Here is a 13816-nt window from a genome sequence, read left to right on the forward strand (position 1 = left end):
GCCTTCCCAAGTCGGCTCGGATGAAATTACATCAAGAAGCCTCTCGGATCCTTCGATCAGCCGCACATCCTACTACGACCTCATGATAGAAACGAGCATTCATTTCAAGGCTAGCTGGGGTTCTCTCCAATACTTATGCCCAGTGGCTGAGCCATTATCATCTTGATGATTGGTCAAGGCAAAAGAGTGTGACTGACTGCAAGTCCAGCCTCACGATGCTTTCTCGGAATCATTCTCGGTGAGCATCAGAAGGATCCTCAGTGAGGTGTCGAGGGAATCGAATTCTGAGGCGCTGTCTCGGGACGCGTCCAAAATAACAACTCAAGTTTAATCCATGGTTCCAATATAAAACTAGATTTGGGCCATGATATCTGTGTCTGGAGAAGAAAGAATGATTTCGTCCTGCTGTTGACTATTATTATCAAGTATTACTGCAAGGGAAACAGAAATGCTGTCATTTAAATTTATTCTCGTGGCCTATGGCCTCCTGCTAGTGCCACAGTCGGTCATTAGTTCACCGGCAGTGCCTCGATATTTCCAGAGAAGCTTGTTCTCGAGAGGAAATATATCAGCAACCACAGTCGAGACAGAGCTGGGCCCCCAGCTCTCCAGTGGCTCCCTCGTTTTCGGGCCTGATAGTCCCCAGTGGTCCAACGCAACCTCGAGATTCGACACCCTTGTGCGTCCCGACGTTCAGGTCGTCGTAGAACCAGCAAGCGAGGCTGATGTATCGAAAATTGCACGTTCTCAACTGTGGACAAAGGCTCCGTAATAAATGTTGCTAACCTCCATCAACGTAGGTCGCATACTGCAATGAGAACAGCTTCGGGTTTCTGGTGCGGAACCGAGGTCATGGCATCACGACTTCCTTGTCAGCCTTCTCGGGCATACAGATAAACATGAACCAGCTCAACGGCGTGAGTATTCTGCCCGATGAAGGGACTGCTATACTTCAAGGCGGCACATTCGCGCGCGACCTTGTGCCAACGCTCTGGGACGCGGGCTATGTTACAAGTACGTACTCCATGACATGACCTGAATAGTGGTCACTGACTTTGATTTGGCTAGCCACCGGAGCCTCGCCATGTGTCGGCATCATTGGTCCCGCCCTCGGTGGTGGCTACGGGCGCTACAGCGGACTCTATGGGTTGGTGCTAGATGATATACTGCATTACAATGTCGTTCTGGCAAACGGGACAGAGATCGGCGTGAACGAGACTAGCCATCCAGATCTTCTCTGGGCCCTCAAAGGGGCAGGCCACAACTTCGCCATTGTCACCAGTGTCGTCAAGAAAATCTACCCTAAAGAGATTGACACGTGGCATTACCACAGCTACGTTTGGACACAGGATAAGTTGGAAACGGCATTTGAAACACTTAACGGTTTTCACAAGAGCGACAATGGAACTACACCGCCCAAGATGGGTGTCAACTACGGATCCATCATTATGAACACGTCCGTCAGCACGACCGAGGTAAGTGACATCGGACTCCCATTCTATGGCAATTGCTAATCGTGCGCAGGCAGTACTCGAATGGAGCTTCTACTATGCTGGCCCAGCTGGTGAAGCGGAAGAAATCTTGAAACCATTCAACGCTATTGGTGCTGTCGCAGAGGATGTGTTTGATGCTTCATATCCCGAAGTATCATCACTGACAGACGGCAATTGTGCTGGCGCCCCTATCGCCCTTGCCAGTGTACTGACAGTCGAGTATAATATCACAGCAGAGCGGGCTCTGTACGAACTTTACGTAGCAAATGTGGCTCGCTATCCGGAGCTTGCAGCTACTGCTTACGCCTGGCACGAAGGATACGCGACTGCTGGGTACCAAGCGGTGCCTTCCGACTCCACCGCCTTTGCTCACCGTGAGGAGAACCACATCATGTAAGTTGAGCAACAACATGCCAAAGGACAGAGCTGTGACTTTTCTTACTATATTCACTGACGCGAAGCAATATAGGTTCTTCGCCACAGTGGTCCCGGACGGATCTGGGCTATTAGATGCGGCAATGACATGGGCTAAAGATTCAAGGGATATATGGAACGGTGGCCAGCCTGATCGTCTGCCAGCAACATATGTCAACTACGCCGCCGGCCACGACTACGAAGCACTGGACTCAATCTATGGTTATGAGTCGTGGCGTTTGGAACGGCTGCGCGGCCTCAAGGCGGAATATGACCCACACAACCGTTTCCGGTTCTATGTTCCCGTCATTTGTGGCCAGTAATAGACCATGTTGGAATAGAGAAACTAGTGCGGTAACTCTCCATTCATGTATATTATGTCCCCATCAATACAATGTCAAAGATGTGCCTTGTGTGTCTGCTACACGTCCCGGCGTGTCTGTTTGGGGTATTGTGGTGCCAGCATTGTGATTCATCCGTCTTTTCAGAGAGAAACGTAGACAAATGCTCATATTGATTCATACTGCAATGATGGTATTCTTGAGTGTGGAAGCTACGTCATGAAATATCCTAACTCGCCGTTGCTGATATCTCTTTCAATTTGGCCGGGGTGGAAGCTAGAAACCCCTGTTGGGCCATCTCTTCGATCCGCGAGCTCCTTCCATGGCCCTGGCCCTGGCGCTCGTTTCCTACAAACACTCGCTTGGCCTCTTGCATGGGCGTGCCTTTGGAATAACCAATACACCAACTGAAGGCGATGCTATCCCCGAGGGCGCCTAGTCCTGAACGACCCCGAATCGGCAAAGCAGGCTTTGATTCACTCGTCTTCAAGCGTCGGGCTCGATCTGAAGCAGTTTGGCAAAGCAATCCCTGAGGTCGTCGGCAAACTCTTCAGAACTCTCCATGGCAGGAAAATGACCACCGTGATTGTATTCTGGACCCGGTTAACGACGTTACTAATGAGCAGCAAAACTTGCAAAAACAATACCTTTGAACCATCTGCAATTGCCTGTCGTGGCAGCCGCTCGCTGACTCACAGGCGCACCATCATATATGTAGCTAGAAAAGCCAAAAGGGACTTTGATAAAGTTTTCTGGCTTCCTAACGAACAGTGGATATTCATCGTGGCTGATGTTGGAGGCATAGCACAATGCACTGGTCAAGATGCTCGGCGGGGTGAAGAGGTACAGACATAATGTGGTGCAAATGTCGTCCACGAAGTCTCGGTCCTCAAGATCATGATATTTCGGGTCGACGAGTTCGTGGTATTTCTCGCCCATCCACATCAACACTCCCAAGGGGCTGTCGAGGATGGCGATGCCTATTGTCTGGGGCCGAGTCCGCATCTCCAGCCCATAGCCAATGTGTCCCGCAAGAAACCACTCGATCTTGGCCTGGGCTGCAACCTCTCGGTCGGTCCATTCGTCTCTCGGTACGTCAGGCACTGCGGGGCACATGTTGGTGTGTATAGCCTTGCAAGACTGGCTATACCTGGCCCCGAGCTCGCGCACGACAAAATGGCCCCAGTCTCCTCTTTGCGTGACGTACGTCTGATATCCGAGGCCTCGCATCAGCTTGTCGAAGATTCGGGCGGTGTCTTGAAGGGTCCAATCGCGACCGGGCGCTGAAGACCATGTAAATCCCGGGAGAGAAGGGAGAACTACATGATAAGCCTGTTCGCCATGCTCCGGATTGGCTAGGAGATCGATGACTCTGGAGAATTCGAACCACGTCCCTGGCCATCCGTGGACCAGTAGCAAAGGAATGGCGCCCTCCTTGCCTCTCTTCGCTGGCTCATGGAGGAAGTGGATGCTTTTCTCCTCAATTTGAGCTGTATAGTGCCTCCAACTGTTTATCCTCTTCTGCGCATCGCCCCAGTTGAACTCGTTCAGCCACTTCTTGAAGAGCTTGTGCACCCATTCCAGTGGCGGGCCGTAGTCGACACCTGCGTCGGGAACAATGGGAGATTCTGGTAAACGGGTGTCTTCCAGCTTTCTCCATAGTCTATCTACCTCGGATTTCGGAATTGTCGGATCGAATGCGCGAATATCCAAAGATTGGGACATGATGGCTATGGGCACCCAACGGGATGATGGTGATCTGGAAATCTGGAGAGCTCTCGGAGGAGTCAGCACAGCCTTTTTGAAGGTTACACGAAGTATTCACGTCTCTTTCTGGGTGCGCAGAAGCGGTCCAGCTTTGCCCAGGCCTTCAAACTGCAGCGAAACGATTCCGACGGCGTATCCTTGTTCGGCCTTTCGCGAAAACGGGCGAGAGGTCACTATATGCAGTACAAATGGATGGCATCCAATGGGGCCAGACGATCGGCTCCCATCTTTGTTTCGGACTTTCCGCAAGAGGCACGCTCGAACTCTACAGAGCTAGAATGTGATCGCAAAGGGGTTGCACAAGGCTACTAGTCCAAGGTAACACCAAGTCAGTCTCCGGAGAATCCGTCTCGGGTTTGAACTCATGCAGTATCCGGAGTACACAGCCGAACTTCAAGGCTGACAAAGTGTCTTCCAGCAGGCCACGTCAAGCAGATTTGATGCACCAAGGGCCACCAGGCTCCTGCATGGCCCCGTAAGCGGCAGTCGCCCGGATGTGGTAAGATTTGTGTAATTTGATGAAATAGTAAATGTTATAAGTGGATGGTTAGATGGCCCTTTTTTGGCGATGGGTAGCTGAAAGTCTCCGACAGATTATCATATTTCCAATTCACCTAAAGCGCATCTGCTTGATTGGCCCCGTGAGATTGGTGGCTTGCACGAATAAGACAAGGAAATACCATTGCATTAACAGCTGTACATGTTTTTACCAAGCAGGTTCCAATGATCATTATATATATAAGCTAGCTGAGCTCGCTAGATCCCGAGTCAAGTCAGACGATATTTCATCAGAACAGCAACAATCACTCATCATGTCTGTATACGTTGTGACCGGAGTATCAAGGGGAATCGGGGTGAGTCTGTCCTGCGCCATCCTGTTAACATTGTGTGCTCAAGCCAGCCTAGTTTGAATTCCTGAAGCAGCTGTCGGACGATTCCCATGGCTCAGTTATCGGCCTGGTTCGCGACAAAGCTGCGACCGAGAAAAAGGTTGCTGCAGAGTTGGGCGGGCGGTCCAACGTCCACATCCTTGAGGCCGACCTCACCAAGTATGCCAGTCTGAAGGATGCCGCTGGCAAGACAGCCAAAATTGTTGGCGATCGTGGCATCGATTACCTAATTGCGAACGGCGCCTACATTCCCTCCTTTGACGCGTTTGACGCGATCGGAACATTGTAGGCCTTGACCCCCCGACCCGAACCCAGGGTCTTGCCTGTCAGCCGCGCCCAAAGTTAACTGCTCATATTCGATAGCGCCGACAAGCCTGATGAGCTAGACGCCGTCACCAAGCAGCTGATGCAGACCAACGTCACTGGCAATATTCATCTCTTCCACCTTTTCCTCCCCCCTTGTCCTGAAGGGCAAGACCAAAAAAGGTCATCTCAATCACCACCGGTCTCGCAGACGTCGATTCGACCAACTTGATGGAGGTTGAGATTGGTTCCTTGTATGCTGCCTCCAAGGCGGCTTTGAACATGGTTGTGGCCAAGTTCAACGCCCAATACAAGAAGGACGGCGTGCTCTTTTTGAGCATCAGCCCGGGAGTGGTCGAGGTAGGCCAATACACGAACAGTACGTAATGCAGTTTCCACTACTCGATGCTTCGGATGTTGGTACTGATTTCTACCCTAGTCACTCCGGAGCAGGGGCAGAGCCTGATGAAGTTCATGGGAACAGCCTCAACCTATGCGCCTGGCTTCAAGGGCCCATCCTCGCCGGAAGATGCGGTGCGACAGGTCAAGGCGACCTGGGAGAAGGCCACCATCGAGAGTGGGTTCGGTGGTGCATTCGTCTCTCACCATGGAGACAAGAATTGGATTTAGGCTGGGTGCCATGGAATCAGATAGTACTGCGAGAAAGAAACTATCTCGCAAATGGTTTCCGCTTATCAGAAACCCAATTGTCCAATAAAACACGTTTGTGGGAAAGACCAGCAGGAAACGATTGCTCCTGTATGTCTCACCCGAGCCAATCTGTGAAGGGGAAGGGAAACGAGCAGGTGAAGAATGAAGTCTGAGATGATCCTGAAGAGCTACAGAAGCGAGGTGCTGAAGAGCATGCTGATATAGCCCAGCAGGTGATCTGCGATGGGTGGTATCTACGTCAGTGTGGCAACCTATCAGTGCAGTTGACTTCCACGTTGAGAACGGCCCTGCTTTTCTTCTTCGCGCGCACCACGAATGGCCAGTAGTTGTGTCGTTGGCAATCGATACGATCGCGACGGTTGCGTTATATTTGTCGAGAATATTGGCGTAGATATATCCTTGGTGGGTACCGATCGTCAGTGTGTCTCTAGTCAACGTTGCCCGCCCGACAGCAAGTCTAAGGGTTTTTGTTGTAAAGGAGATTGAGTTTGACGAGCAGGCTATTCATTCAAATGCGACATCTGATGTGCACGCCTTGCTTTTGAGCGAGGTTACGATTGAACGTGCAGATGGGATCGGTGGAGTCCGTCTTGTTTCGAGCCAACCGAACTTTCATCCTGCCCTCGTCACGATGACTTTCGAACGGGTAATGTGTATTTACAGTACGTGAAGCATGCAGTGAGGTATCAGTTTGCTTGTAATACATCTGTACCTGGTTCCAAGACCGTGACAAGCGGCCAGCCTGTCAAGCTGCAAGGTCCGAGACCGCATTGGCTGCTGGGCTCGGCTGCATATCGTCAGCCATGCCAGCCTCTTCCGTCTAAATGGGCTCTCGTCTCCCTTTTCCTTTCGAGTCGACCTTGTGGGCAGAGACTGCAGGGAGGGCAGCAGGATCTTGTTCAGTAGTGGTCCACTGCCCGGTCAGTGGATCGTACTCGAGCAGGTACAACGCATACGTCGCATCCGCGCTGTCGTATAAGTGACTCAATTCCAGGTTCGGTTCTCCGTAGTGTCCCATGAACTCCAGGACAAGGGTGAGCTGTGCCCCGATCTCGAGCTCGTCTCGCAGGTTGATGGTGAAAGGTTCGGCGCGCACCACACGCCGGTTGTTCTCGAGCTTGACCGACTGCAAGAAGGTAGCAGGTGTACCGTCGACATCGACGCCTTCAACTTTCACAGAGTGGCGCTCTGCCTCGGAGCTGATCCGAATGACGAGGAGACGACGGACCACGAACTTGGGGATGGGAAGCGAGAGTTTCTCCATGACGCGTTCCATCAGGTCGTCGGTCTTCCCGAAGATCCTGAGGCTCGACGACTTGTCCAGGGGCGTCCCTTGGAGATTGCAGATGACGAGCTTCGAAGCTTTGCGCTTCCCGACCGTCTCGGGGGATCTCGCTAGCGGGGGAATGGCCAAAGAAGAACCGAGAGCAATGCATAGATCGGCCTTTCGGGCATGATCTCTGGCAAGCTCCAGTGGTTCAGCAGATAGAAACTCGCCAAAGTTGATGACGGTGTCAAGTAGGATACCGCCACATAGAGCACACTTGCGACCGGTGCGATGGTCGTGAGTGCTCGTTTCGAAGGCGGATACTGCTCGGAAGTCTGTCTCGATCAATCCTAGCAATCTGCACGGAGGCGGGTGTCGAGAAAGCAACGGATTGGCAACGACTCACCTCGAATATATTGCTTCCCACAGTCTTTGCAGTACTCCAGGTTACTGTTTCCGTGAAGTTCCGAGATATGATCCGGAGAAGTCAACACTGAGCTGAGTACCCTCAAGGCTCGATTGGAGGCTCACATGTAAAATGCCGCTCCTGCGGTGCAGGCCGTCGCAGTCCTGGCTGACGACATACTTCAGGATACCACGGTTCTGTAGCTCCACCAGGGCCATGTGGGTTGGCGATGGAATGGCTTGCAGCGTACTGGCGACCTTGGAGGTTCGCAGTCTCCCCTGCCTCCTCAGCGTCCAAACCCCTTCCGGTCCACGGAAGTCGGGAATGCCTGGCTGGCCGGTCAGCGAAGGTCTCCCTTAACGCGGTGCCACCGGAACCTGCTTGTAGATGTAGATATGCCGGCGCCCGTAAACACAATGATGTGCTTGCTCTTGTTGATGTAATCCACGAGCGTTTTGGCTTTCTGGTCCATGACTTCGGGCGCCTCCTGGCGCTTCTCCGCGGCGATTATGGGAGCGGAGTCTGCCATGGCGAAGTCTGAATGTGGTGTTGTCGGGGTCGAGGTCTGCGAGATAGGAGAGGATCAGAGACGAAGGGTATTCGTACTTAGCCTTTGTTGCGACTCAGCACGGCGAATATTAATAGGTCAATTCAGACTAAGATGGCCATTCAATTGGGTGATTCGCAGTCTAAGTACAACTCTTATACGTATACATTATTAGGTAGATTCGAATATGTTTGCTGTCACACTGTTCCGGTTGGGTAGAATCGATTCGCTGAGGCTGCCCCACGCTAGATGGTTGCCTAAAGTTCGCAAAAGTTCACAGAAGTTCACAGAGATTTACTGACCTGGGCGCACCACTTTGATTCGCACCACCTAGAACGCGCCTAGAACCCTGGTGGCCGTGGATAACCACCCAGCTTTTATGCAGGTGAGCGAGCCGCAGGTAGACCCCAGGTTTGACTGCATGGTTGATGGGGTATCGACTCCAACCCGGGCTGTAAAAAGGCGACATGCCAACGAAGCTTGCAGCGTACTTGGTCTCTGCCCCACCGGCTGATTACTCTTACCCCTAGCAGCAGAGCATCGTCTTTGTATCAGGCCAAATTTATTTGGATATCCATTTCTTGTACGAATGCTCAACACAATGACATATCTTACCTCAACCAATCGTATAGTTTCTGTCGCAACACCAAGAAGAAACGATTAGTGCACCACGACTGGTTGGCAAGCCTGGGTCGGGCAATGAAAATGGGCAATTCTTCAGCAACTGCCGTCTGCCTTGCTGCGCCTCTCATGCAGGAAAGGAGGCCTGCTGCCTGCTGCATGGGATCAACTCGCCTGCTTGCTGGACCGCTGGGGATAAATTGAACTTACCTCCACCACAATCTTCAAGCCGGCGGCGTGTAGTTTGCGCATGGTATTGATGTGACAGGGACAGAATGAGGTACGTCCATCGGCCCATTTGACCATAGTTTATTGTCTGCTATGCGCAACTAGTCAGATTTTGAAATCCTAGCTCTTCAAGCGACAGCATATTCAAGGCGGCGCAGGATGCATTTCGTGCCACACTGTCAGCCAAAGACCAGGCTCGATTTGTCGCTTGTAGCACCCCGGCCGAGCTGGTCATATCGCTCCAGAACCTGGAGGCGTTGACGAGGCAAGGCCAGAAACGAAAGCTGAACCAGTGCCTGAAAGTCGTCGAGCAGCTGAACAATCGTCTTCAGATCTACCTTGACGCCCTCAATGTAATTGCTGGGGTAGATGATACTGCCGCTCTGGCGTACGGGGCGGTGCGAATCGTTCTGCAGGTTCGACCACTCAGTTCCTTTCGCATCGTTGATATGGTTTGCTGATCAATCGAGATTCTTATCTGATATCGTACAGTTAGCTGCGGCTTTGCCGACTTTCTTCGACCGGCTGCTTTCTGCCATCAGTCGCTTGGCCGACACGTTCCCCCAGTACGAAGCGATAGTGGATATCTTCGATGGAAGCCCTTCGCTACGCATGCGGCAACATCTGGAGAAGGTATATCAAGACTTCTTTGAGTTCCTCAGACTATCTGCCAAGGTCCTTACTGCCTCTAATGGACGTAAGTACCCCTACTAAAGTACTGATTCAAAGGCCAACGCTCAGCATCTGCAGGAGTTAAACGACCCATCGGAATGATCGCGAATGTGATATGGAAACCTTTCGACGCCACATTCAGTGACATATTGGCCCAGATGGACTATCATCGAATGTTCATTCTAGAAGAGCTGGAAATACTGCAAGCCCAACGCGCTAAGGATACAGAACGAGCAGCGTCTCTTGAAAGAGCTTACGCAGAAAAGGAGAGACGGAGAGCAGAGGAAAACCGAAAGAGGACCAAAGAACTCAAAGATATCACTGAGGGAATGAAACAAGCCCAGGAAAGAGAGATCAAAGGTAATGTATACTCCCATAAAGACCAAAACCTCAGCGTTCTAACCTGAACAGAATCCTCTGTGCGGCGGATAAGAGACTGGCTCGCAGCACCGCCGTTTGCTGAAACTCTCGAGTCTTCCCAGGAGCATCGTATTGAGAACACCGCGCAATGGATCTTCCAAAGGGACGAATTTACCAAATGGGTCTCCATGGAAGTGGATGTGAACGATCCCGCGAAGTGGAAAAGATGCCCCCATGGGTTCTGTGGGCCCATGGTGAGTGTGGAAATTTCCTCTCGATATTGTTGACTAATTCGGAAATACAGGAAACCCTGGGTGTGGGAAGACAATGGTGGCCTCATCTGTCTATGATGAGCTGTTCGAGGAGAAGTAGCTACAACAACCCGGCCCCATGGTTTGCTATTTCTTTTTCAAGCATACCGACCCGAGGAGCTCAAATATAGATGCAGCCTACCGTTCAGCTCTTGCACAGATACTCCACCGCTACCGCGAGGACAGCGATATCTTGGAAAAGTTCCTCTTCATTCAGTCCGATCCAGGGCCATCATCCGGTCAGCGATATGCAACTTCTAAGCAACTCTACGATCTCATGTGCGTATCTGCGCAGACATTGGGCCATATCGATTTTGTGGTAGACGGCGTCGACGAGGCAAACGATCCCAATGACGTTAGCGGGAGGCTCAAAGTGCTAGTTACAACAGCTCCGGTCAAGTTGATCTGCTTCAGTAGATCCAACGTCAACCGCCTCCAGCATCTTGTTCCGGCTCAACAGCGCATCATCTTCAGTCGCGATCTTACCAACCCCGACATCCGAGCCTTCCTTCATTGGGAGTTTTCAGACATGGTTGAGGAAAACATGTTGCCTACTTCATCTGATATCCAAAGCTTGGTGGAATCATTGTTGAGAGGCGCCGACGGCATGTTTCTTTGGGCCAAGCTCATGGTTCAGTACCTCCGCTCACCTGCTCTGAGTGGACGTAATAGGTTGCGTGAAATCCAGAGTGTGCGTCTGCCAGAAGGATTGGATGCGATATATGACAGGATTGTATCACTCATCATGGGTTTCAACGAATCAGAGTTGAAACTGGCGAAAGAAATACTGCTCTGGATCCAGTATTCGACAAAGTTACCACACGAGATGGGCTTCGATTGGCTGCGTGTAGCGGTTGGGCATGACTGGGATCCGAATGAGAAAGACGCATTTGTCGCTGCGGCCATCGCCGCGTGTAATGGCCTCGTTGAGTTTTCCGACCGCGATGGTTTCGGCTTCACGCATCTCACTGTAAGGGAGTACTTTGAGCAGAAGTCTCTCGATGCGAGCGGCCAAGAAGTTCTCGTTCCGGATAAAGCTACGGCGATGTTTGAGCTTGCCTCGAGATGTGTCGAACATCTGCTGACAATTGCACCCTCAGAACTGCCACTCGATCACTGCTCCAGAAGTATCTACGAGTCGGGCGAAACCATGTTGAGTTTTCACAAATCCTTTGAGGCGTACGTCACCGAACATTGGGTATACTTTCTGTCGAGTATACCGCGCGAGAGCGTGTGGACGCTGGACCGTTCTGGTGGAACGATGTGTGTTGAGGCCCAGCATGTCGCCCAACTCAGAGCTACGATCGGCCGCTTTTTGAGAAATCCACTTGCTGTAGGCCTCTGGATAGAGAACCTCTATGCCCTCAGTTTTTTCACCGAGAGAATTGTGGCAGCAATCACCAAGCTGACCTATTCTGGCGTTACTCAATCGCACAGCACCGACAAAACATTGGCAAAACAATTGGCCGCCATCGCCAAGGACCTACAGTTGGTGGAAAGGGACTGGGGAGCTAAACTTCGAGAGAAGCCATACCTCATATGGAGCGATGTTGCGATTTTTTCCAAGCTCGATATTCTATCGAAATTGGATACATCAAGATTCGGCACCGTCTCCAGTCTACTCCCAAGAGGTGCGAAGAACAATGGCTGCGACATACCTCCCCTCTGCTCAATCTCATCAACGTCGAGCGCTGCAAGAGTGACCGGGGTCCTCACTATCATCCCTCCTGCCGAGTTCGTTCGATTCTGGCGCAGTACAAATCCTTCACAGGCGTATACACAGGGCGAGAGCTTTTGTGAGGGATGGGTAGCCAAGTATGAGGTATGGGCTCAAGATTCGAAATCCAGGCTGGCCAGTTTCAAAATACCGCTTCCACAGAAGGAAATATTGGTTCTTTTTCGGCAGTCTTTCCGACACGAATTTCAGTACTGCCTTGCCGGGTCTGAGAATCCCGACGTTCTTGGTCTTGGGCACGAAGTTACAATTGGCCCCAAAAAGCACAAGACCTCCTTTCCATTGGCTATTGGCCATGACTGCCTTACTTTCGCCGTACTCCGGACCATTTACAGGATAACACCAAACCAATCTGAGCCGATGGGGACGTATGAGTCGAGTCTTCTTCCACTGGAGTGTCTTGACCATTTCCCAACCAAGTGAGGGGACGAGCTGCAGACGTTCAACCCAACATGCTCTGGCAATCTTCCGGACTTTTTCCACATCGAGTGGCGAGATTGGTACACATACTCAACCTCATTCAGCCCTAATGGTAAGCTGGTGTCTTTCGTAGACTACAGAAAGCCGTGCCAGGTTACCTTGGTTGTTTTCCAGCTTCGACTTGTGCCTGCACTTTGCCTGCAATGCATTCAGTCGACGAGGGCAATACTTGGTCCGTCCAAAGTGACGCAAGTGCATTTCCATCCCTGGAAACCATTCCTTGTTTTCTTGGCGGAGCACAAGGTGTGGCTGTGGGACTTTGGAGGAGGTGAGTCCTCAGTTTCTTCATCACACGCGAAATGAACCCAACTGTTTTTTAATCCTAACCAACGGGTTTAGGGGTGACATCAAGACCCGTACATCTTAAAACCGAGCTGGACGTATGCCCAAATAAGCGTTTATACGGCAGAACTGAGCCTGATTACTTGGCCAGTCTCTCATTCTCGGTCTGTGGAGATTTCATTTTGGCGAGGAATGCGACAGACACTGTTGTCCTGCCTCTACCAGAAGGAGTGAAATCAAACACAGACCTCTCGCCAAACTTGAGGCCAGGAAAACGAAAGAGGAGTATAGGAGAACTAGGACCCGATCCCTCTCTTGGAAGTCTTGTGCATCTGGCGAGTGACTAGCATCTGCCGGAGAGAACACTCTCGGGCGCTCATCTCTCCATAGCAAGGGCTAACACTACCACGGTTTCTCTCATACCTGGAGGGAACAACATCAGTCTCGAACTATCTTCACAAGGCCCTCTCGGCGAAAAGGCGCGGCGCCAACTCGTTGCGTTACCAAACAACATGGACACCAAGGACAAGGCAATCACTGTCAAGTTTCCCGAAACGCCCGATGAACACTTACAAATCATTCTCAACAAGATTGGCACAGAAAGCTACACCCTGGACGAAGACCGACGGTTCTCTCACCCTACTGTAATAGAAAAGAATGTGGGATTGGTGGAGCCAATGAACACTTCAGCCGCTCCGGGCTTCATGGGTTCGTTCTTTCTAGACTCCTCTATCCCATAGCATGTCTTCGGATGCTGATACACAGGTGTAGAGATATTCAAGCGACCTTCCAAGAAGCGACTGGGCCCCTAGGCGATATCGAAAAGTACACAGGTTGGAGGAAATGATAACATCTTGGAACACCTGGGTCTACCTGGCTTTAGACTGGATCGATAATGTATATTCATCCACTTGAGAAGGAACATATATGGTTGCAATCGTTTGGTTTCTTGGGCATATTACTTAAAGTGCATTAAAATATTGCATTGCGAAAAGATATTAGGCGCTGGACTTTGTGAAGCTGGTTG

At 51.3% G+C, this 13816-nt stretch overlaps 5 protein-coding genes across 5 annotated transcripts; 3 read left to right on the top strand and 2 right to left on the bottom strand.

Annotated features, from left to right (window-relative positions):
• Positions 1 to 448: 448 nt before the first annotated feature.
• On the top strand, positions 449 to 2230 carry PG986_013684 (FAD binding domain-containing protein; the record flags this gene model as incomplete). The annotated part of the gene is made up of 5 exons (XM_066849906.1): positions 449 to 768; positions 824 to 1014; positions 1069 to 1475; positions 1525 to 1886; positions 1963 to 2230. 5 exons carry the CDS (start codon positions 449 to 451, stop codon positions 2228 to 2230), a joined length of 1548 nt encoding a protein of 515 aa, XP_066694049.1.
• A 504-nt stretch (positions 2231 to 2734) lies between these two features.
• On the bottom strand, positions 2735 to 3973 carry PG986_013685 (uncharacterized protein; the record flags this gene model as incomplete). Its single annotated transcript, XM_066849907.1, has 2 exons — positions 2735 to 2841; positions 2896 to 3973. The coding sequence occupies 2 exons, from the start codon at positions 3971 to 3973 to the stop codon at positions 2735 to 2737; spliced, it is 1185 nt and encodes a 394-aa protein (XP_066694050.1).
• An 854-nt stretch (positions 3974 to 4827) lies between these two features.
• PG986_013686 (uncharacterized protein) lies at positions 4828 to 5838 on the top strand (the record flags this gene model as incomplete). Its single annotated transcript, XM_066849908.1, has 5 exons — positions 4828 to 4869; positions 4922 to 5190; positions 5269 to 5366; positions 5420 to 5587; positions 5648 to 5838. The coding sequence occupies 5 exons, from the start codon at positions 4828 to 4830 to the stop codon at positions 5836 to 5838; spliced, it is 768 nt and encodes a 255-aa protein (XP_066694051.1).
• A 787-nt stretch (positions 5839 to 6625) lies between these two features.
• On the bottom strand, positions 6626 to 8973 carry PG986_013687 (uncharacterized protein; the record flags this gene model as incomplete). Its single annotated transcript, XM_066849909.1, has 5 exons — positions 6626 to 6667; positions 6740 to 7486; positions 7679 to 7881; positions 7935 to 8118; positions 8932 to 8973. The coding sequence occupies 5 exons, from the start codon at positions 8971 to 8973 to the stop codon at positions 6626 to 6628; spliced, it is 1218 nt and encodes a 405-aa protein (XP_066694052.1).
• Positions 8974 to 8996: 23 nt separating this feature from the next.
• On the top strand, positions 8997 to 13601 carry PG986_013688 (uncharacterized protein; the record flags this gene model as incomplete). The annotated part of the gene is made up of 9 exons (XM_066849910.1): positions 8997 to 9001; positions 9089 to 9401; positions 9442 to 9646; positions 9700 to 9981; positions 10033 to 10235; positions 10396 to 12395; positions 12552 to 12559; positions 13252 to 13497; positions 13561 to 13601. The coding sequence occupies 9 exons, from the start codon at positions 8997 to 8999 to the stop codon at positions 13599 to 13601; spliced, it is 3303 nt and encodes a 1100-aa protein (XP_066694053.1).
• Between the last annotated feature and the right edge of the window lie 215 nt (positions 13602 to 13816).

The sequence above is a fragment of the Apiospora aurea genome, assembly GCF_038362705.1.
Source record: "Apiospora aurea strain CBS 24483 chromosome Unknown utg000009l_segment0_segment0, whole genome shotgun sequence".
Taxonomy (NCBI): domain Eukaryota; kingdom Fungi; phylum Ascomycota; class Sordariomycetes; order Amphisphaeriales; family Apiosporaceae; genus Apiospora; species Apiospora aurea.